The 20,977-nt window shown below is 43.4% G+C and overlaps 1 protein-coding gene across 1 annotated transcript in view; it reads left to right on the top strand.

Moving 5' to 3' along the window:
- LOC143940915 (granzyme A-like) overlaps window positions 1-20,977 on the top strand; it is a 40,621-nt gene that overhangs the window by 7,666 nt on the left and 11,978 nt on the right. Inside the window, exons 2-4 of the mRNA XM_077462736.1 lie at window positions 5,155-5,296; window positions 14,579-14,720; window positions 20,060-20,311. Of these exons, the coding sequence (XP_077318862.1) occupies window positions 5,155-5,296; window positions 14,579-14,720; window positions 20,060-20,311 (536 nt within the window). The remainder of the gene's footprint in view (window positions 1-5,154; window positions 5,297-14,578; window positions 14,721-20,059; window positions 20,312-20,977) is intronic.

Raw genomic sequence — 20,977 nt, 5'->3', positions numbered from 1 at the left:
CTGTCTCGGCAACTATCAGCAATATTGGTAAATCTTCTTCTCGATGGACGTAAGTATATTGTCTATGTAGCACCCGGGTCCTAAACAGGGCTGCTCATAAATCTAGTTGTGCTAGGTGGTAACTAGCCTGGCTAAATTAGTAGGTTGATCCACTGATTCCTGTCCTAAATCTGAGTTTGGTATAGTCTCTCTCTTCTGTCAGTTGGTGGCATTGTCGCTTTTGGCATTGGAATGATGGATTATCATACATTCTGGTAATGGATAATTAGGTTGTCTCAGCCAATCAGCAGGATTTTCTTTAAGCCCTTGTACACACGGTCGGAGATTCCGACGGAATGTGTCCTATCGGACTGTTTTGTCGGATATTCCGACTGTGTGTGGTCTCCTTCGGACTCTTTCCATCGGAATATCCGACGGACCAACTTTTCCAACTTGCCGGTAAAATTTTCTGGTAAAATGGTTCGATCGGACATACTCCGATCATGTGTAGCCTACTCTGACGGACAAAGTGCCACACATGCTCAGATCCAATTCCTAGACCAAAGCTATTGGCTACTAGCCTGAACGTAGTCCTGTCGTAACGAAATAACGTCATCACGTTATGTACAATCGGATTTTCCAACCATTTTGTCCGACCGTGTGTATGCAACAGTTTCCAGGCAAAATCCATCGGACAAAATCCAACGGATTTGGTTGTCAGAATGTCCGACCGTGTGTACAAGGGCTAACTCATGTGTATGCTGGGATAGGCTATTTATTTGGGAGGTGTCAGGTAATGGGAGTTCTTCCTGCCCTGGGCCCCAGCTTGGTTGTGTGCAGATCAGACAGCAAGAGTGCATTCTGAAGAGGCCTCTTTTAAAGATTACTGAGCTCCTGGTTGCTAGGCCTGAAGCCAGAGGCTTATCCAAGAGTCATGCTGGCTGCTTGGTCCACTTAAGGGCTATCCAGCAGTTCAGGGTTCCACAAAGGAAGAGCAGCCAAGGTTAAGCACAAAGCCTGGGGTGGAACCGAATGTGTTTGATTCGGCCCGGAAGAGAGATTGATTGTTGTCGGAGATAAAGGAGAAGCAGTTACCACAAAGGAATTGTCATGGGCGCACTGTACATGGAGCTGCAACTGACCACAGGCGCACAGGTTCATCGAGATGTGTTCCAGTTCGCAGGCATCCAGCGGTGAATAGACGTGCGCCAATGCACGTGCGCGTGCGCAGAACGTGGAGATGGTGTATGTGCGCACAGTAACACAGCTTTGGTGCCCAGTGATCTTTAAAAGAGGCCTCTTCAGAATGCACTCTCGCTGTCTGATCTTCAGCTCATTCTGTAACCCGATCCTTTACCTGCGTCTGCTACAGTGATAACCTGGCCCTCCTGACCATGCTGCTGTCTCTAATCCTGACCCCCTGGCTTGCCTTTGACCTACTTTGTGTACCTGTTTGTCTGATCTCCTGTTGCTGATCCTGCCTGAACTTTGACCATTCTCTGCCTGCCGCTTCTGTCTGATTGATCCGCTGTTTTGACCTGGCTTGTCTGACCCTGCTCCTGCCTGCTGTCCTGCGTTTGTGCACAATTGCCTACAGTCCTACATCTATGCGTACCTGCCTGTTGCTGCACCTGTCTACAGTCCTGCATCTGTGCGCATCTGCCTGCTGCCTCTCATCATTCCTGCATCCACAGCAACCAAGCCTGCTCCTGTCTCTGCCAAGCGGACATCATCTTCAGCCAAGCAAACTCTGCAGGCTCTCACTGTGCTCCAAAGGGTCACTGTTCCCACTCCAGTGATCTCAGAACCAGAGCCGTACGAGAGGTCTCCCTCTGCATGCCAGGCTCACCTTCAAGGTAGGTGACATGAATGACTACTTCTGTTACCATAGGCAAGTTTGAAAGGGATGAAGTTCTGAAGAAGGACCAGAGCAGACGCTTCACTATCCGGGGACAGCGAAGTAGTGGGAAAGCTTCAGTGGAGACTCATCCAGTTAGGCAGCGGGGAGCTGTGAGTAAAGCTTGAAGATAAAGTACAGCGGTTAGCTGTCGGTGAAGCTTGAAGATAAAGTACAACGGTTAGCTGTTGGTGAAGCTCAGGAATCCAGCAGGTAGCTGAGAGTCCAAGAAGTCTAGTGAGAGAGACGGCGAGCTGAGCGTAAGGATCTACAGTGGGAAACTGTGAGTCAAGCTAGAGGATCTACAGTAGGATACTGTGAGAGAAGTTGTTGCCATGGTAAAAATACTCTGGAGTTAATTTTAGGGCACAAAAACTAAATGTGTTATCACATTTTTCGTAAATTTATTAAAGTTGCACAAAGTAACTTGATAACCAATACATATGTAGAGCGTGAAAATTGCATGCACTCAAAAAATCAGGAAAAACATTGGTACCCTAAATTTTCCATTCACAATGCTTTAAAAGCCTCTATAGGTCATCAATTTATAGTTAATTGTGAATAATAGTGCTAGAATCATTTGTATCATCCTTGAGAGCACATATGTAACATGTGTAGCACAATCAACATGTTCGTGTTTACATTGGTATGTGTGTTAATTGGGGGGGGGGGGCTTACATTTTTTTAATGGGGAGAGATTTATATGGTATATATATATATTTTTTTACTAAACTTTATTTGTTATTACATGAGGACAAAAAGTCTCCTATATGATACTATTTTTTGGGACAGGTTCTCTTATGATCACGCTCTATTAGCTCCTAATAAGATGCTGAGGAAAGTGACAGCCAAACCCAGAAGTGATATAATACATGTTGCCACTGGATTCTTACTAGGTCGGGGAGATTAGCGAACATCCATTCTCTGGTATCCCTCCCCTCTACCCAGCAGCACATGCCATGGGTATACAGGTGGGCAGCAGAGCCTGTGAAACTTAGTGGGGTGGGGGTCTAATGCGAGAGACGCTATTTAATTTATTTCACTTTTGGCATTCAAAGCAAACTCACCCATCCATCCTTGGCATGCTTTATTTTGTTGAGAAGTTACCCCCACCCAGCATTTCCACCCTTGACCGTCTTGAGTAAGGGCACATAATTCATGTGGCCTTTACTTCCTGGAATCCCTTAGCCCGGGCATGCAGGCAGGAGGGTGTGCTTAGCTGAGAAAACCCCTCCTCCCGTCTGTCACATAAAAGATAAAAAAAATGCCCATGTAAACTCATGGAAAGTATGACATCGTTTTGGCCTAGACCAGAAATCCGGAAGAAAATGAAATGCCAACAAGCCGCCGCAGTTGTGCTGCAGCAATATGGCTCGGCTGTGCGAATTGCCATCATGTTATGTCGCTAAAATAGACAGCCACTAGGGGGCACGTGTGCGCCTCCTGCTCGCCCACGGAGCCGATGCGAGTGCCCAGCCGTCGCGATCACTGTCGGGCTCCCGCGATTGCTCTGGGCACACCAACAACTGGGATCTGTGTGTGAAAACACCCAGTTTCTGGTTCTCTGGGGGAGGAGAGACAGATCGTCTGTTCGTACAGAGTATGAACAGCGATATGTCATCTCCCCTACACAGTCCCCTCCCCTTCAGTTAGAATCACTCCCTAGGACACATTTCCCCCATTCACTGCCCCCTAGTAGTTAACCCCATCACTGCTAGTAGACATTTTTACAGTAATCAATGCAATTTTATAGCACTGATCGATGTAAAAATGCCAATGGGCTCAAAAATGTGTCAAACTTGTCCACCATAATGTCGCAGTCCTGATAAAAATCACAGATCGCCGCCATTACTAGTAAAAAAAAAAGAATAATAAAAAAGCCATAAAACTATCCCCTATTTTGTAGATGCTATAACTTTTGCGAAAACAAATCAATATACGCTTATTGCTATTTTTTTTACCAAAAATATGTAGAAGAATATGTATTGGCCTAAACTGAGGAAAACAATTGTTTTTATACATTTTTTGGGGATATTTATTTTAAAAGTAAAAAATATTGCTTTTTTTCAAAATTGTCGCTTTTTTTTGTTTATAGCTCAAAAAATAAAAACCACAGAGGTGATCAAATACCACCAAATGAAAGCTCTATTTGTGTGAAAAAGGGACGTCAATTTTGTTTGGGTGCTACATCACTCGACCGTGCAATTTGCAGTTAAACCGACGCAGTGCCGAATCCCAAAAAGTGCTCTTTTCAGGAAGGGGGTAAAATCTTCCGGGGCGGAAGTGGTTAAACAAATAAAAATAATATACCTTCTGATCTATTTACTAAGGCTAACAGCATACGGATTAAAAGTACTTAAAGTGGACCTTCAGTCATTTTTTCATCTTTCCGTCTAGTAAATCTTCTGCCCTTGTTGCTTTAACTTTGGATAGTAAAACATTTTTTCTTTTCTGCCAGTAACTCCCATATACAGCCCACTTCCTGTTTCTTGTCTGGTAAAAATCCTAGGCTTATGACATCATGCACAGCTCTCTCTCTCTCACTATTGTGAGAGTTTGGGGGGGGGGGGATGAGAGTGGAGGAGAGATGAGTCATAGGAGAGCCAAGGAGAGCTGCAGAGTTGGAGGGGGCTGGATGAGGGCAGAGATAACAGAAGACTGCAGAGATCCATGTGTATTCAGGGAGAGAGGAGAAATGTGCAAGCAAGCAGTGATGTGACTGTGTCTGTCTGTCTGTATACATATGTGTATGTGTGTGTGTGTGTGTAAATCCAGGAAGTGAACAGGCAGCAGCTTCAGCTGCCCACAGTTAAAATGGCTACAGAGAAACTCAGTGGAGGGAGATTTCTGCAGCCTATTTGGCAAGTACAGTATTATCACAGTATATATAAAATATGCAAAGTGGTTGGAGGGAAGCTTCAGAATGGCAAATATGTTTTTTTTTTTTTACAAATGATGTGAACAGACTGCAGTTCCTTTTTAATATTGATGTAGTGAATTTAGTTCAACTTTAATGGATTTTATGTCAGCTTGTCAGATTCAGTACACATGCACAGCAAACACAGAAGTGAAATTGTTATTGAATGTCTCTGTTTATGATGTTCCATATATAACAATGGCAAGCAGGCCCACATTTGGAAGGGGACAGGGTTTCTATTTTTCCAGCTAGTAACTGAATGTGCCGACTTACCAATCTGTTTCTTACATTTACATACAGCATTTTTGTCTACATGGTCATTTTAAACAGCCTACTTATGTTACTTTAATTCACATTTTAGGAGCTTGTATGAAAATTATTAAGGGGAAAGAGGCAAAACCTCATTCACGACCTTACATGGTGCACATAAAACAGGAGCCATGGCTCTGTGGAGGAATCCTGATCAGACCTAACTGGGTGTTAACTGCAGCACACTGCAACATGTAAGTACTCACCTTCTCCAATGTCTCAGAGCATTATATTTCTTTTTATAGTAGCTTGTTTTGCACCTTTATAATTTTTTACTTTTGTAGTCCACTTCATATATGACAATTGTGCGGTCGTGCGACACTACCCAAATATCATTTCTGCATTTTTTTCCCACAAATTGAGATTTCTTTTGGTGGTATTTGATCACCTTTGCGGCTTTTATTTTTTGCGCTATATATATATATATATATATATATATATATATATATATATATATATATATTATTGCTGCAATATAAGCCCTACCCTGAAAATAAGACCTACAAGGACTTTAACTAGGGCTTATTTGGGGGGTAGGGCTTATATTGCAGCTATCAACGACAATCACGCTAGGTCTTATTTTCGGGGAAACGGGGTAGGTATTGGAATTTTTTTTCAAATTTGGCATTTATTGAACGTAACGAATACGATTTTATCCGAAGCTACGAATTATCCGAAATAACGCATCTAAACAAATGGAACAGAAAGAATTAATAATGAATAGTAATTATAAAAAGTTTTTGAAATTCACTAACAGACAAATTTGAAAGGAAATTTCAATACCTATAATTTATAAGTTAGTAATAGTTATGTTATTATTAGTTAGATATTATTATTTTATATTTTCAAATTTCCGGGTTTTCGAATTTCAAACTTGCGGATCTTCAAATTTACAAATTTCTGTAAAAAATCATTAAACAGGTTTCTTTTTTAATTTGGATATTTCTGTATTAAAAAAGATATTGAAATTCATTAAAAAACGAATTTGGAAAGAAACGTATTGCACATGTCTAGTTTCGGTAAAAAAATCCCAATAAGCGTTTATTGATTGGCTTGTGCACAAGCTATAGAGTCTACAAACTCAGCAACTTATAGTGGAACTGCTAGTTAGTGTCTGGACAATCAGACACTGACACTTTTGACACTTTTTGGGGATAGGGACACTAACACAGTGATCAGTGCTAAAAATATGCTATGCACTGTCACTGTACTAATAACACTGGCTGGGAACATCAAGGGTGATCAAATGGTTAACTGTGTGCCTAGCTAGTGTGTTTGTGTACTGTGGGAGCTGCTTTCACTAAGGGAAGGCATGGATCCATGTCTCTGCTCTGCAGGAACACAGGATGAATGCCTTCCCTACTGACAGAACACCAATCTGCCTTGTTTACATAGGCAGATCGCTGTTCTGGCTCTCTAATGACCGATGGACATCGAGTCTACATTACCCGCAGATCAGCTCCCGCTGTGTATATTCTCAACGGGAGCAGGTTGCCGGCGGCTCAGAAGTGTTGGTTCACTTGCTAGGTACGTGGTCTGACGCAGCAGTGCCACCTTGCCACACTATAAGTACGTTATACTGGCGGCAAGTGGTTACAATTATAATAAAGGAATTTTTCAAAAGTGTGTTTGTCTTATTTAACTATTTTTTACACTTTCTTTGTGAAATGGTAGGGGTACTTTTGTACCCCCTTACCATTTCAAACAGGGGGGGGCCGGGATCTGGGGGTCCCCTTGTTAAAGGGGGCTTCCAGATTCTGATAAGCCCCCCGCCCGCAGATCCCCACAACCACCGGCCAGGGTTGTGGGGATGAGGCCCTTGTCCTCATCAACATGGGGACAAGGTGCTTTGAGGGGTCACAGACTCCCAAAGCATCCTCCCAATGTTGAGGGCATGTGGCCTGGTATGGTTCAGGAGGGAGGGGGGCCGCTCTCTCGTCCCCCCCTCTTTTCCTGCGGCCTGCCAGGTTGCGTGCTCGGATAAAGGGTCTGGTATGGATTTTTAGGGGTACCCCCACGTCAATTTTTTTTTTAATTTGACGCGGGGTTCCCCTTAATATCCATACCAGACCTGAAGGGTCTGGTTATGGATATTTAGGGGGAACCCCACGTCAATTTTTTTCTTAAATTTGAGGCAGAGTTCCCCTTAATATCCATACCAGACCTGAAGGGCCTGGTAATTGAATTTGGGGGACCTCCACGCTTTTTTTAAAAATTTATTTATGTATTTTTTAATCAATGACTTTCAATGAGTGTTCTCTGTATTACGGAGCCGACAATTCATGATAGCTGCGAGTGATTTTAAAGGACTTTTTTTCCTACATAAATGACACTTTGTGCAGGGACAGTTCTAAGCACCAGAAACATGCGCCCCTTCACTGGCATACTATAGACACCCCCCCCCTACGAAATTTAAAGGAGTATTACACTTTTATTGTTTCACTTTAATCATTATTAAAATCACTGCTCCCGAAAAAACGGCCGTTTTTAAAACTTTTTTTTGCATTGATACATGTCCCCTGGGGCAGGACCCGGGTCCCCAAACACTTTTTAGGACAGTAACTTGCAGAATCTTTTCTCTCTGTCACATCTTTTTTCTCTGTCGACTATTTTCTCTATATAATCTTGGACTAATAGAGGTAAGGTTAGGCACATTCGACCACAGGTTCTATAGACACAGATTGTTATTGTCAGAGTCACGTCGAATCTCCTATTCTATATCGAACTGTTGTAACAAGGAAAACGAAAATAAAGCATGTATTTATGTCGGGTCTTTCGTTTTTCGGATTCTGTGCTTTCGTTATCGTTTGTCAAAACGAAAACGAAAATAGCTGAAATTCGGACGAAAATGCATTCGGACGAAAACGAATGCACATGTCTAGCTGTCACTGAGTTCTTGACAAAGAAGGGGTGCAGGCTCTCCACTATCCATAGAAGACTACAGAATATTTACAGAGATGATACCATTGGCAAGAGTAATGTCTTGTCTTTGGTGTCATCTCCATGAACATGCAGATTTTGGACAGTGTGCACCCATCCTTCAGCAAAAATATGATGGTGACACATTGTTTCTGCTTGGAATCCTTTTTTTTACCTGCAATGATAAAGAAGAAGAAGAGTTATTAAAGATGAAGAGTTATTCTCTTTTCAGTACAGCCCTCGCAACAAATGCCCTTGATGACATCTACACTTTGGGCTTGCTTACACTTTTGTTGATCTAGCATGTACTTTCAGTAAAGCCCTCATCATCAGGAGATTGGATTCAAGAACCCAGAAGAGACAGCCAGCTCCCTGATGAAGTCAGAGGGGAGGATGACAGTGAAGGACCCGACGTGCAGCAGCAGCTGGCAGGTTACAGCAGGACAAAGCTGGATTCATTGATTGGGCAAGTATGCTAATAGGACAGCTTAGCATGACATGTAAGGGGGGGAGCCAACAAAGAATAAGCTCTGGGGAAGACAGTGCTGTATTTCTACTGCTTCTATATCTGGCTTCTTCCTCTGTAACATTTATTAAAAACCTCTTATAGGTTCAAAAACATATAGCACTTACTACGGGAGGACCTGCTGGAAGGTTCTTCCACAGTGAATTTCCCTATAGCCAGACACACAATCTCAGCCACACTTTTCCTCAATAACCAGTCTAGGGTGTTGTTGTTTTATAGTTTGAAAACTTGGATAGGTTTGAGGTAAGTATGTGGGATACTCCAAAAAACAGAAACTGTGTACATGTTGAGGATAGTGAACTCCTTTCTGTAAAGCTGAAGGGGAAGTCCTTGTACTCTCACATATTGACAGTACTGGGTTAGTACGGAAGCCAAAATTGAGCAGTCTTCACCTATAAGAAAGCACAGTTAGTATAGCCTAACAAACTGACATGTACAATCTACCTATAAGATAGAGATTGAAGCACTATCCTCACAGGGATAACACTTCAAAAGTTCACAATACTAGAACATAACATTATTAAATGTTATCTCTGAATGTAAAACTGATGCAGGTGTACACAATCTACTCTAAGCACATAAATCAACAACTTGTCTTCAAATTGCTTGGAAAGGGATCATACTCTGCTGTGTAGAAAGTAATTTCTTGCACTCAAGAGTCTCCTGTAGTGAGCCATTGTCCATCAATAAGAACACCTCAAACAATGTATCCTGATAATTAGCAAAGGTTAGTACACGTGCAGCTTCTTTTAATTCTTAACAGTGTAGCGGCCATAACCCGTTGCAGGGCAGCCTTGACTGAATGGGCTTACCGGTTACCTTCTCCTGGTCTGCTCTTCCACGTCTAGGGGTTCCCAGGGTTGATACCCAACAACTTGTACACTGACACAGATAAAGTCCTTTCAAAAGGTTTTGTTTTGCAGTAGAACTTTCACAAAACACACTCTCTTAGGGAACCAAGGGCACGGGTGAAGAACTCAGGTACCTTGGACTGCAGGTTTAACAAATCTCTACTTCCACCCAGAGAGTAGCCACTCACAGCTGGGCACTTCAAGGCTGAACAGACCTCTAGCCAGAGATCATGGCAGTCAGCACGTTTACTCAAAACTCGAACAATCGACTGAAGATGAACAGGAACCTTTTTCCAACCGTACCTGGAACGTTTTCCGCTTCCTCTGAGGTACTGGAAAAGTGTGAACTCATCAATGTCCTTCCCAACTCAGTAACCAGGCACTTCTCAGAATGCCACTTGTCGGCCCTCCTCTGAAGAGTCCTCCCCCGGGCACTTCCACAAGCTGTGGTGTCCCTCCAAGCCGAGAGCACACCCGGACACTTTAAATCCTCCCTCAGTTACAGCGCCTCGGACCAGCAGGCTCAGAGACTCGGGAACATATGGATCCCTACCCCAGACCAGACGGGTCTATCAGGGGCCACTGACAGGAACATGCTGCGGGAATGCGAACACCCCATGACCCCTCACGGGGCTACCCTGGTCCTGGAACCAGAACAGACCACACGGGTCTCACGAACAACTCCGGGACCCTGAACACGTGTCCCACACCTGTTTAAGTACCCCCTCCCAGACTCCTCAGCGGGCCAGGCACTCCCGCTGATTGGCTCCGAGAGGGCCATACCCAAACATCCAACTAGGCCAGGTTCTAGCCTGTCATGTGCACCTTGCCGCTTACATGACCAGGCAGAACTTCAAACATGGCCTGGCCAGACTGGTGTTAAGACCTGCCTACACAATTAACCCTCAGAACTGAGGCAAAAACTAAATTTACAGTGTGTTGACACTTGGTCCCAACTGTCATCCGCTACAACAGTAAAACTCAGGATTTGGAATCTGCAGCTGCCTCTAGAGTTAAAGTCGCAGGCCCTGACAGGTGAATTGGACTGCAGGTAAATTAGCTGCCAGCCAAAACCTGTTTTACCACCACTATTGCTCCCCATCGGGGCTCAGCTGTAAGAAATTTAGCATTCGGCTTCTTCTGTGTGGGGACAATAGACTTTACTGAGGCTATTGGCTTCTCCTTGCCCAATGGACTGGTAGAATCTGGCACCAGTGAACTGCTGACAGCTGGCTCCTCTGTAGCTTGTTTAGCTGTAGCTGGCTGTGGCTGTAACTTTGTGCAGGTTGAGATGACAGCTTCACTTCACTAATAGATGGTGGTCTGAATAACAACCTGCCCCAATGGCTGCACTGTGATCTCACCACCGCTCTGTAGAAGCTTGAAATCTGACTCTGGTATCTCTATGGCATTAACCAATCTCCCAGTCAACTTGCAGAATGCTGGGCTGTTGACTGTTCAGCAGCCACCTCAGTGACACTAGACCACAATGACTGTACCAGCTCCACACTTGTAGCTTAACGATGAGACACTGGCATTTCTCACAGACAATTGTGACATGCTCAACTCTGCCCCTATTGCATAGAGCTAGACTGCCTTGCAATACTATCTGTACACCAGTGTCATTGAGTAACCTGTTCTGTAGCTCGGCCGGCCTATGTGGGTATTCAGCACTGTCTGCAGTAACTCCAGTGCTCATGCTCTGTTCTCTCTCCCTAGCATGTTCTCCCCATGTGGTTCCCTTTTTGGCTATGTCCAGAAGTGAAGCAACAGCTCTGCCCATCATTCCGGATTGGCTGAGCTTGGCGTGAACTCCGCTTGCTGTTTGTGATAGGCTGACACTTTGGCAGTAGCTCCTCTTGTTGGGCCGACTCTCTCAGAGCACTCTTTCCTGTGCTGCATATTAACTCTTTCCCTGCCATTACTCGATATACTCCAGCATTTACAGTCTCTACTGTAAAGCAGGCAGTTTTCCGCAGTACAATTTACACAATGATAGTTTATTCACTTGTTTCCAGACTTTGGCGGGACTCTCTCTCAAGTGCCCCAAATTAACTCCTTCACCGCCACCAACTGAAAATGCTTCTGCATTGGCAACAGTATCTATGGTAGCACAGACATTCTCCCTGGTAGCATAGGCATGGACCTAGGCAGACCTCACTGGTGCTCTCAATCCGGCGCCACACATTAACTATTCTGCTGCCGCCACTTGGAAATAGCTGGCAGTGTCCATTGTGACGCATCAGTTCTCCAGCACATGGATTGCCTGTTCGCAATCCACACAGCACCAACAACAACACTAACTGTCTCTTCCCTTTTCTTCCGTTACCTATAGCAACTGTTGCGGTATCCATAGGAAAAATACAGGACCAAGCCCCCTACATGTAGCTGCTATTCCCATTGGAGCCACTGGAAATTTGCCCAAGTTCTTTCCCAGTGGATTTCCCCGCAGTCAGGCAAACGATCTCAGCCACATTTTTCTTCAATAACCAGTATAGGGATTGAATGGGATACTTCAAAAACAGAAACTATGTACAGGTTGAAGATAGTGAACTCCTTTCTGTACAGCTGAAGCAGGAGTCCTTGTATATAACAAACTGTGGACTTGGCTTGTAGTGGAAGCAGTTAAAAGCAGCACACAAACTTCTTACATTAGAATAATAAGGGCATAGTCCCTTCACAAGGAATTAGATAAACTAAGCTCTTCAAGACACCAACCAAAGCACAAAAAGGGTGGAAGCAGCCCAAACATCTCTAAGATCTCTCAGGAGCCTCTATTCAGAACATGTCCAGGGAAAGTTGGTTGCCTCCTTCCAACTTCCAAGCGACACTTTCCTCCAGTAATACCAGACTAGATCTTCAGCAGATAGCCCCTCAGTTAGCTCTCTGTAGCTTCAGCATCCAGGCCCCCAGGTTGCCTACCTGAGGCCTTACGAACAGCAAGCACATGGCAGCACTGGCAACAGCCCTCCAGGCTGGACTGTTCCTCTGCAGGAAAATACCCCAGGCTCAGTGTTCTCACAGAATACATATGGTCTCCCAGCAGCCTTCAGGGCACTGCTCCCTGGGATTGGCCAGGGCTGTATAAATATTCATACTGCTATTTACATTGTTTATCACCTATCTTTCAGAGAGTTTCTCAACCTTTTTTTCCATCAAGGCATCCTTTAAAATTATCTCAAAGCACCCTAAAACAAACTGTAAAAAACGATTCTCATAGCTTAACATAATGCAGCAACATCCACACAAGTAGGACACCAAACGTTAAAGGTGATTTTTTCTTCCAAACACTTTTACACACTGGTACTGACTAGTATGCCAATGTTTCTCTTCTCCCTCAATTTATCTCCATCAGTCAGCAAATGTGACCTCTGTGCTCATAGAGAGAGGCACAGGAGGGCCAAACAAGGATTCTGTGGAGGTGACAGACATCCTTCCTTATCAACTGATGATATCATTGGTTGTTAGGAGGCCAGTGTCTAGAAAGTTGTAATGGTGCATAATGAAAACACATGGCTTTGTGTAACTAAAAGGCAGACTTCATCCATCTTTGGGCTTGTATACAATTTTTGATCAATTTTTAGGCATTTTGCCATGGCACCCCTGAAGAAGCCTCAAAGCACTCTGGGCTTGAAATAGGCTGTTCCAACCTTCTGGATAATAGAACAACAATTAAACCCAGCAGCAGCTGAAACACTGAGCATACCTAACTAATCACACACACAGCTGCAATGACTACAGTGAGCCAGCTAATTTTACCTGACCCAGCAATTGCAGCCACACTGATTACAGCGCGACAAGCTAAATGTACCTATCAAAAACACACACATTGTAACTGAACACAGTGAGCCAGCACTAAATCTAACTAATCCCAGCACCTATCTAGAAGGGTGCTACAAATTTTTCTTTTTAACTACATGCAGTATTTGCAAGTCATTGACTCATTTTTCTTAAAGAGGAAGTAAACCCTGATGGGTTTTACTTCCTCTTTTGCTTGCTGCAAAGCCTGCAAATGAAAAGCATAATGGGCCTGTGAAAGAGCTATAAGAAGGCGCGGTGGCCCGGCAGAAGAACCGAAGAGGGGGACAAGATCCCCGAAGTCGGAAGAAGAGGGCAGCGGCGAGGAAGAAAGCCAGGCTCCTGCGCTAGCAAAAGAGCTAGAAGAAGATAGCGGAGGAGTCCGGCGAGAAGACCCCCCGAAGACGGAAGACCCCCGGAGCTGTGCAATAAACTATTTTTACCCTGTGTTGTGTTTTTTGTTTGTACTTTTTTCACAGGTGAATGGGTAGGGGTACATTGTACCCCATACTCATTCACATAGGGTGGGGGCCGGTATCCAGGGCCCCCTTATTAAAGGGGGCTCCCGTATTCCGATAAGCCCCCCGCCCGCAGACCCCGACAACCAACGGCCAGGGTTGTCGGGAAGAGGCCCTTGTCCTCATCAACATGGGGACAAGGTGCTTTGGGGTGGGGGGGGCGCGCGGCCCCCCCTTCCCCAAGGCACCTCCCATGTTGAGGGCACGCGGCCTGGTACGGCTCAGGAGGGGGGGGGCGCTCGCTCGTCCCCCCCTTTCCTGGCCAGCCGGGTAGCGTGCTCGGACAAGGGTCTGATGTGGACCTGGGGGGACCCCCACGCAGATTTTTTTCGGCGTTGGGGTTCCCCTTTAAGTCCATACCAGGTGGCGGGGCCAGCGACGTCTCCTTCGCGGGCCCCGCCTACCTGGAGACCCGCTTGAAATGAGCGGACTTTTCTCCGGGCGGGAAAAGTCTGTTCATTTCAAAAGTAGGGCGGAAGATTGGAGTGCAAAACTACTTTCTAAGTCCGCTGTACTTTCGGGTCAAAAAAGTATGCCGGAGGCTACACACGGGGGGATTGTCCGGCGGATTTGAGTTTGCCGGACTTTTCCACCCGATTGTTTGATCGTGTGTACGCGGCATAAGGGGGTGTTATTCAAAGTGATTTCTCATCAAAATAAAGCATGGAGACATGAATGGATGGGTGAGTTTGGTTTGAATATGAAAAATTAACTAAATAACAATTTTGGTTTGTGGTGCTCAGATGCACTGTAGTTCAGCTTTAATATCATTTTATAATTGTATTTGGTTTTTTTAAAACATGCTTTTCGTCCTTTTGTTAAATAATTGAAAACCTTTATAAATATAATGTTTTTTCCACACAGTAATCAAACAGCAAACATTACACTTGGTGCTCATTCAATTTCTGCTGTAGAAAAAGAAAAGCAATTTCGAAAAACGGACAGAGTGATTACACATGAGCTTTATAAGAAAGGATCATTTAACTATGATGTTGCTCTTCTACAGGTAAAAGTCATTTAGCATTCTTCTGGTGATTATATGGTCAATATAATATTATCAGCAGCAGTAATGACGGGATTTGGCACCAACAATAGCCTTTTAATTTTTAGAAAATAAAAAAGGCCATAGAAAAAGGGTCCATTTACATGGCAATCTGCCCGGTGGTCTTTGCTTTGCTCAATCTGATGATCCCCACTGACCTGGCGGATGACATGTCCAGCTCTGCTCACTGGGACAGACCTGTCAGAACCCCGCTCTCCTCTATAGGGAGGTTGGATGAAAATGAATTTGCCTGCCTGTTTTCCTCCGATCCCATCTGATCCTCCCGATGGATGGAAAATAGGGTCACCATCTCGATTTCATGGACAGGATTGGATAGCAGCTGGGTCAGCGGACATGTCACTGCTGACTTCTGTCGCTCCATAGGAGTTAATGGAGCATCCGTTCAGGTCCGCCTGAAAAACTGATAGGCGGACCTGATCAGAAAGCCTGTGTAAAAGGGGCCTCTAGCAAAAAAAAAAAAGAAAATGATTGATGGGTAGCAGCAATTTTAATAATGGTTAAAGCAATAGGGATATGCAATTAGTGGGCCTCCAGCTGTTGCAAAACTACAAGTCCCATCATGCCTCTGCCTCTGGGTGTTATGCTTGTGGCTGTCAGAATCTTGCTATGCCTCATGTAGTTCTGCAACAGCTGGCTTGGTAATCCATGTGGAAGTTTTCCTCCCCCACACCCCCTCCACCAGCAACTTTCTTGGACACATCCCATGTGCCAGAACGCTGCAAGACCATTCACACGGCATGGCTCACACATGTGCAATGGGCACATGGCTGTAAAGCTGCATGGAGTCACAACCCGCTGCCCACAGTTAACATGCTGATGCCGGGACTGAAGATAGGTGAAGAAACCAGCCCGGGTGAGGACAGCACTGGATCCTTGGACAGCTGAGTGTCTGTTTATTAAAAGTCAGCAGCTACAATTTTTATAGCTGCCAACTTTTAGTTTTTGCAGAACAGACTGAAGAAGTAAAACATTAAAAATACCCAGTTACTTTAACCATTAACTACTTTAACTGGTAATTGCATGGACATGCAACACTGTTTCTTCCGCCTGGAAGAAAACCACCAGGCCTGTAGGAAAAAACTCAAGACCTTCCTCTTCTAGTTGATGACAACTAAGCTCTTCACAGCGCCTTGAGGCGATTCAGTTCGCGTTGTGCGCTTTACAAATATTTTCATTCATTCATTCATTCACTGTACCCAAACAAAATTTTTATTTTTTTCACAAAAATAAAGCTTTCTATTGGTGGTATTTGATCACTACTGTTTTTTTTATTTGTTGCGATATAAATGAAAAAAAAACTGAAAATGTCAAGAGAAAAAAAACAATATTTTTTACTTTCTGTTACAAAACATATCCAATAAAAAAAATTAAAAACATTTTGGGCAAATGTATTCTGCTACATGTCTTTGATTTAAAAAAAAGTGTATATTGATTGGTTTGCCTGAAAGTTATAGCGCCTATAAACTATGGTATATATATATATATATATATATATATATATATATATATATATATATATATATATATATATAGATATATATATATATATATATATATATATATATATATATATATATATATATATATATATATATATACACATATACATATATATATATATATATATATATATATATATATATATATATATAGATAGATAGATATAGATATATAGATATAAAGATATACAGTGCCTTGAAAAAGTATTGATACTCCTTGACATTTTTCACATTTTAAATGTATTTTATTGTGATTTTATGTAGATAGACAAACACAAAGTGGCACATAATTGTGAAGTGGAAGGAAAATGAAAAATATTTTTTACTTTATTTTACAAATAAATAAGTGAAAAGTGTGGCGTTTATTTTTATTCAGCCCCCTTAACTCTAATATCCCTAACTAAAATCTAGTGGAAGCAATTGCCTTCAGAAGTCACCTAATTAATAAATAGAGTCTACCTGTGTGTAATTTAATCCCAGTATAAATACAGCTGTTCTGTGAAGCCCTTGGAGGTTTGTTAGAGAACATCGGTGAACAAACATCGTGCAGACCACACCAAACACACCAGACAGGGATAAAGTCGTGGAGAAGTTTAACACTGAGTTAGGTTATAAAAAAAATCCCAAGCTTTGAACATTTCACGGAGCACTGTTCAATCTATCATCCGAAAATGGAAAGAGTATGGCATAACTGCAAATATACTAAGACATGACCATCCACATAAATTGACAGGCTGGGCAAGGGGATCATTAATCAGAGAAGCAGCCAAGAGGTCCATGGTAACTCTGGAGGAGCTGCAGAGATCCACAGCTCAGGTGAGGGAATCTGTCCACAGGACAACTATTAGTCGTGCCCTCCACAAATCTGGCCTTTATGGAAGAGTGGCAAGAAGAAAGCCATTGTTGAAAGAAAGCTATAAGAAGTCCCGTTTGCAGTTTGCAAGATGCCATGTGAGGGATACAGCAAACATGTGGAAGAAGGTGCTCTGGTCAGTTGAGACCAACATTTTACTTTTTGGCCTAAAAGCAAAATGCTATGTGTGGCAGAAACTAACACTGCACATCACCCTGAACACCCAATCCCCGCCGTGAAACATGGTGGTGGCAGTATCATGTTGTAGGGATGCTTTTTTTCAGCAGGGAAGCTGGTCAGAGTTGATGGGAAGATTGGTGGAGCCAAATACAGGGCAATCTTAGAAGAAAACCTGTTAGAGTCTGCAAAAGACTTGAGAGTGGGGCGGAGGTTCACCTTCCAGCAGGACAATGACCCTAAACATACAGCCAGAGCTACAATGGAATGGTTTAGATCAAAGCATATTCCTGTGTTAGAATGGCCCAGTCAATGTCCAGACCTAAAACCAATTGAGAATCTGTCAAAGACTTGAAAATTGCTGTTCAGGGATGAGAAACAAAGAGATACTTCTTTCTTTAAAGAACTCTATGTATAGATTGTCAACACAGAGCTCTAGGCTGTGGTTGTACAAAGCCGATCAGCAGGTCCTGGCCATGAATCATTGGCTGGGACTTGCTGACAGGCTCCCACTGTACAATCACTGCGGGTGCCGGTCGGGGGATGCGCATGTGCATGCCTTAAACCTAGAGGTAGGCATCACTGTATGAGGATGCCATTTTGATTGTGCCGCCCGCCCAGCTGCAGTTCATTGCGGTTGGGCAGTCCAAAAGATGGGTAAATAACACACCAGTGGCACACCTGTACAATGTACATAATATACCAGAGTAAAAGTAACATTTACAAAATAAAAATTCCATTTAATTTCCCTTCCAGACCCAGGTATGACAGACATTCCACGGTCTGTATTTTGGGTGTCCTCATCCAAACACGCAGCCTGCCTGACCAGGAGTGAGGAGGATCGAGCTGGCAGCTCCCCTCCAACTAATCCATACCATACAAGATCAATGCCCTCAACATGGGGAGGGTGGGTTGCTAAAGGGGAAGGCAAAGCACATTGTCTCAATATTGATGGCAAGTGCCTCTTTTCTTACAACCCTGGCCTGATATTTGTTAAAAAATGGAGTATGTAACGTTCGTTTTTACCATGACTGTCACATCACTAAACATTAAAGTGGTTGTAAATCTCAGACATGAAATATGAACAAAGCATATGCCATAGTGTGTACTTGTCTCAATTAACCGCTTGCTGACCATATACTGTAGATATACGGCGGCAAGGAACTGCACTTCCGAGTTTGGGGCGCGCGCTGCAGGTGGCCCGCTCCCGCTGTAATTAGACTGGCAGGTACGGCAGACTCAATGTCCGCTGGCACCCGCCGATGCTTTGGTACACAGGCAGAACGGCCGTCTGCCTATGTAAACAAGGAAAAAATTTTCTTTTTTGGTTCATAAAAAGAAAAAAAAAACACACGCACACACACAAAGGTGATCAAATAAAACCAAAAGAAAGCTCTATTTGTTGGGGAAAAAATGGACATCAATTTTGTTTAGCTATAGCGTTGCACGACGGTGCAATTGTCAGTTAAGGTTATGGAGTGCCGTATCACAAAAAATGGCCTGGTCAGGAAGAGGGGTAAACCTTCCGGAGCTAAAGTGGTTAAGAGTACTAAGTGTCATTTCTATCTGCTGCTTCATTCACATGTTATCAGCATGAGTCACTTCTGACACATATTCCTGATGCCAAGAGAAAAAAAAGGAGATGGGGAAGTATTTCCAACACACAGCCTATGATCGACAGCCTCAGCTCTGTTCCTGTGTGTTGTGTGAAGGAGGTGTATCCCTTCCCTCCAATCAGCTCTCTGAGCTCTCATTACTGTGCTCTCCAGTGTGTAATTTCAGCTCTATCAGACCCTTTTTAGCTCAGACAAGCTTTATAAATTCTGAACTTTTATAGATGTAGAGAAGATTGAAGACTACAGATAAACAGGTACAACTTGTGTAGAAGGATTTATTTAATTTCTGTGTATCATCTGAGGCCAGTCCATTCATGCAAGGGTTTACAACCACTTTATAGGAAATCTTTAGTCATAAAAACAATTCCAAAATCCCCATCCCACCTCCCCCCCCCCCCCCCCCCCCCATCCACAAAACAAAGCACAAATATACAACATAGCATCCTTATAATATCTGATTCCACACAATCCCACCCATGTACCAGACAGAAACTAAACACCTTAATATAATATTTGCACAGTACCCACCTGCAATTCCAATATAGAAAAAAGCAAAAGAAAAGCATAGAGTATATACATTTATCTTTACCTTCTGATGCAGTGGCGGCCCGTTGATTAGGAGAGCAGGGGCGCCACCCCCTAATCCATGCGCCCAGCCCCTAATCTACATGCAGGGTGCAGGGCGCATTGATCCGACCTGGCAAGAATGCGGTGACGTACAACACATACGACAGGACTAGAAAGGGGAAGTTCAATACCCAGTAGCCAATAGCATCCATCTCGTAGTTGAAGCTGAGCATGCATGAGTTTTTGCGCAGCTGAATTGCATACACATGATCAGAATTTCCGATAGAAAGTTTTTCCGTTGAAAAAAATTGAGAACAAGCTTTCAAAGTTTTGTTGGCGGGAATTTGGCCATTTAAATTCCGATGCAGCCTACACACGTCGCATTTTCCGATGAAAAGCTCTCATCGGTCTTTTGCTGGCCAAAATTCTGATCATGTGTATGCGGCTTTAGAGCCTGTGAGGAGGGAGGGGGCTTTCCTGTAGAATTTACATGGGTATAAGATAGGTAGGGTTTAATGCATTTTTCATGTGTGTACAGGTGATTTATATATATATGTTTTTTGTATTCAGTTATCCAAAGACGCAGAACTTACACATGCTGTGAAAGCTCTGCCACTGCCGGAAAGCTGCGATGAGCCAGTTGAAGGAACTGTTTGTGAAGTGGCAGGATGGGGCGTGACAAAAAATTCAAATAAACCATCAGATAAACTCATGGAAGCAAACGTTACCATAATGGACAAAACAGACTGCTATAACTATTGGGGAGATGTAATAACTAAAAATTTTATTTGTACCAATCAAAATGGAACAGAAACTTGCAAGGTATGTATAAGGCAACTCCAGGCAACGATAGGCAATCACAAAACTGATAATGTAAGTTAACACAAAATGACAGTTAAAAAGAGAAAAATTCTTGAAGTCAATTTTTTTTGATACAATATACAGCTTCACTCTGTAGATTTCACCCTCAGTAAATTTTTTTTTTCCACAAAGATTTTTATTAAAGATAATGAAAGACATTACAGATGTAATAATACAAAAGAATATGGCTCCAACTGGATTGTCAACAAAAGATACACATCATCAACATAGCTAATCAGGTATAGTCAACACTCTCAGCAACACAAAACATAGAGATCACATTAAGACATTCTCAAATTATGAAGTTTGTGTAGGGTAATGTTTGTGTCTGTCGACCTGTCTAGATCTCACGAAAGTTGGGGAATCTAGTCTGATTCACAACCCGTGTTTGTTTTACTAAGAAGAGTGGACCCAAGGGCCAACTATTAAGTCTGACCCTCACTCTAAACCCTCTGCCCGTTGGGGGTGGTTTAGGAGGGGTATAAGGAAGGGAGAAAAGATGGGGGAAAAAGAGAGGGACGGGAAAAGGGGGAAGAGTAATCAGAGGAAAAGTTAGGTGAGTGGGTGAGATGTCCACCAGATACCCTCCCCATCTACTCCTCTCATCGCAATGTTTAGAATGTGAAC

The sequence above is a fragment of the Lithobates pipiens genome, unplaced genomic scaffold (genome assembly GCF_037356315.1).
Source record: "Lithobates pipiens isolate NorthernLeopardFrog02 unplaced genomic scaffold, aLitPip1_a1.2 Scaffold_3, whole genome shotgun sequence".
NCBI lineage: Eukaryota > Metazoa > Chordata > Amphibia > Anura > Ranidae > Lithobates > Lithobates pipiens.
This window is presented reverse-complemented; position numbering and strand designations above follow the sequence as displayed.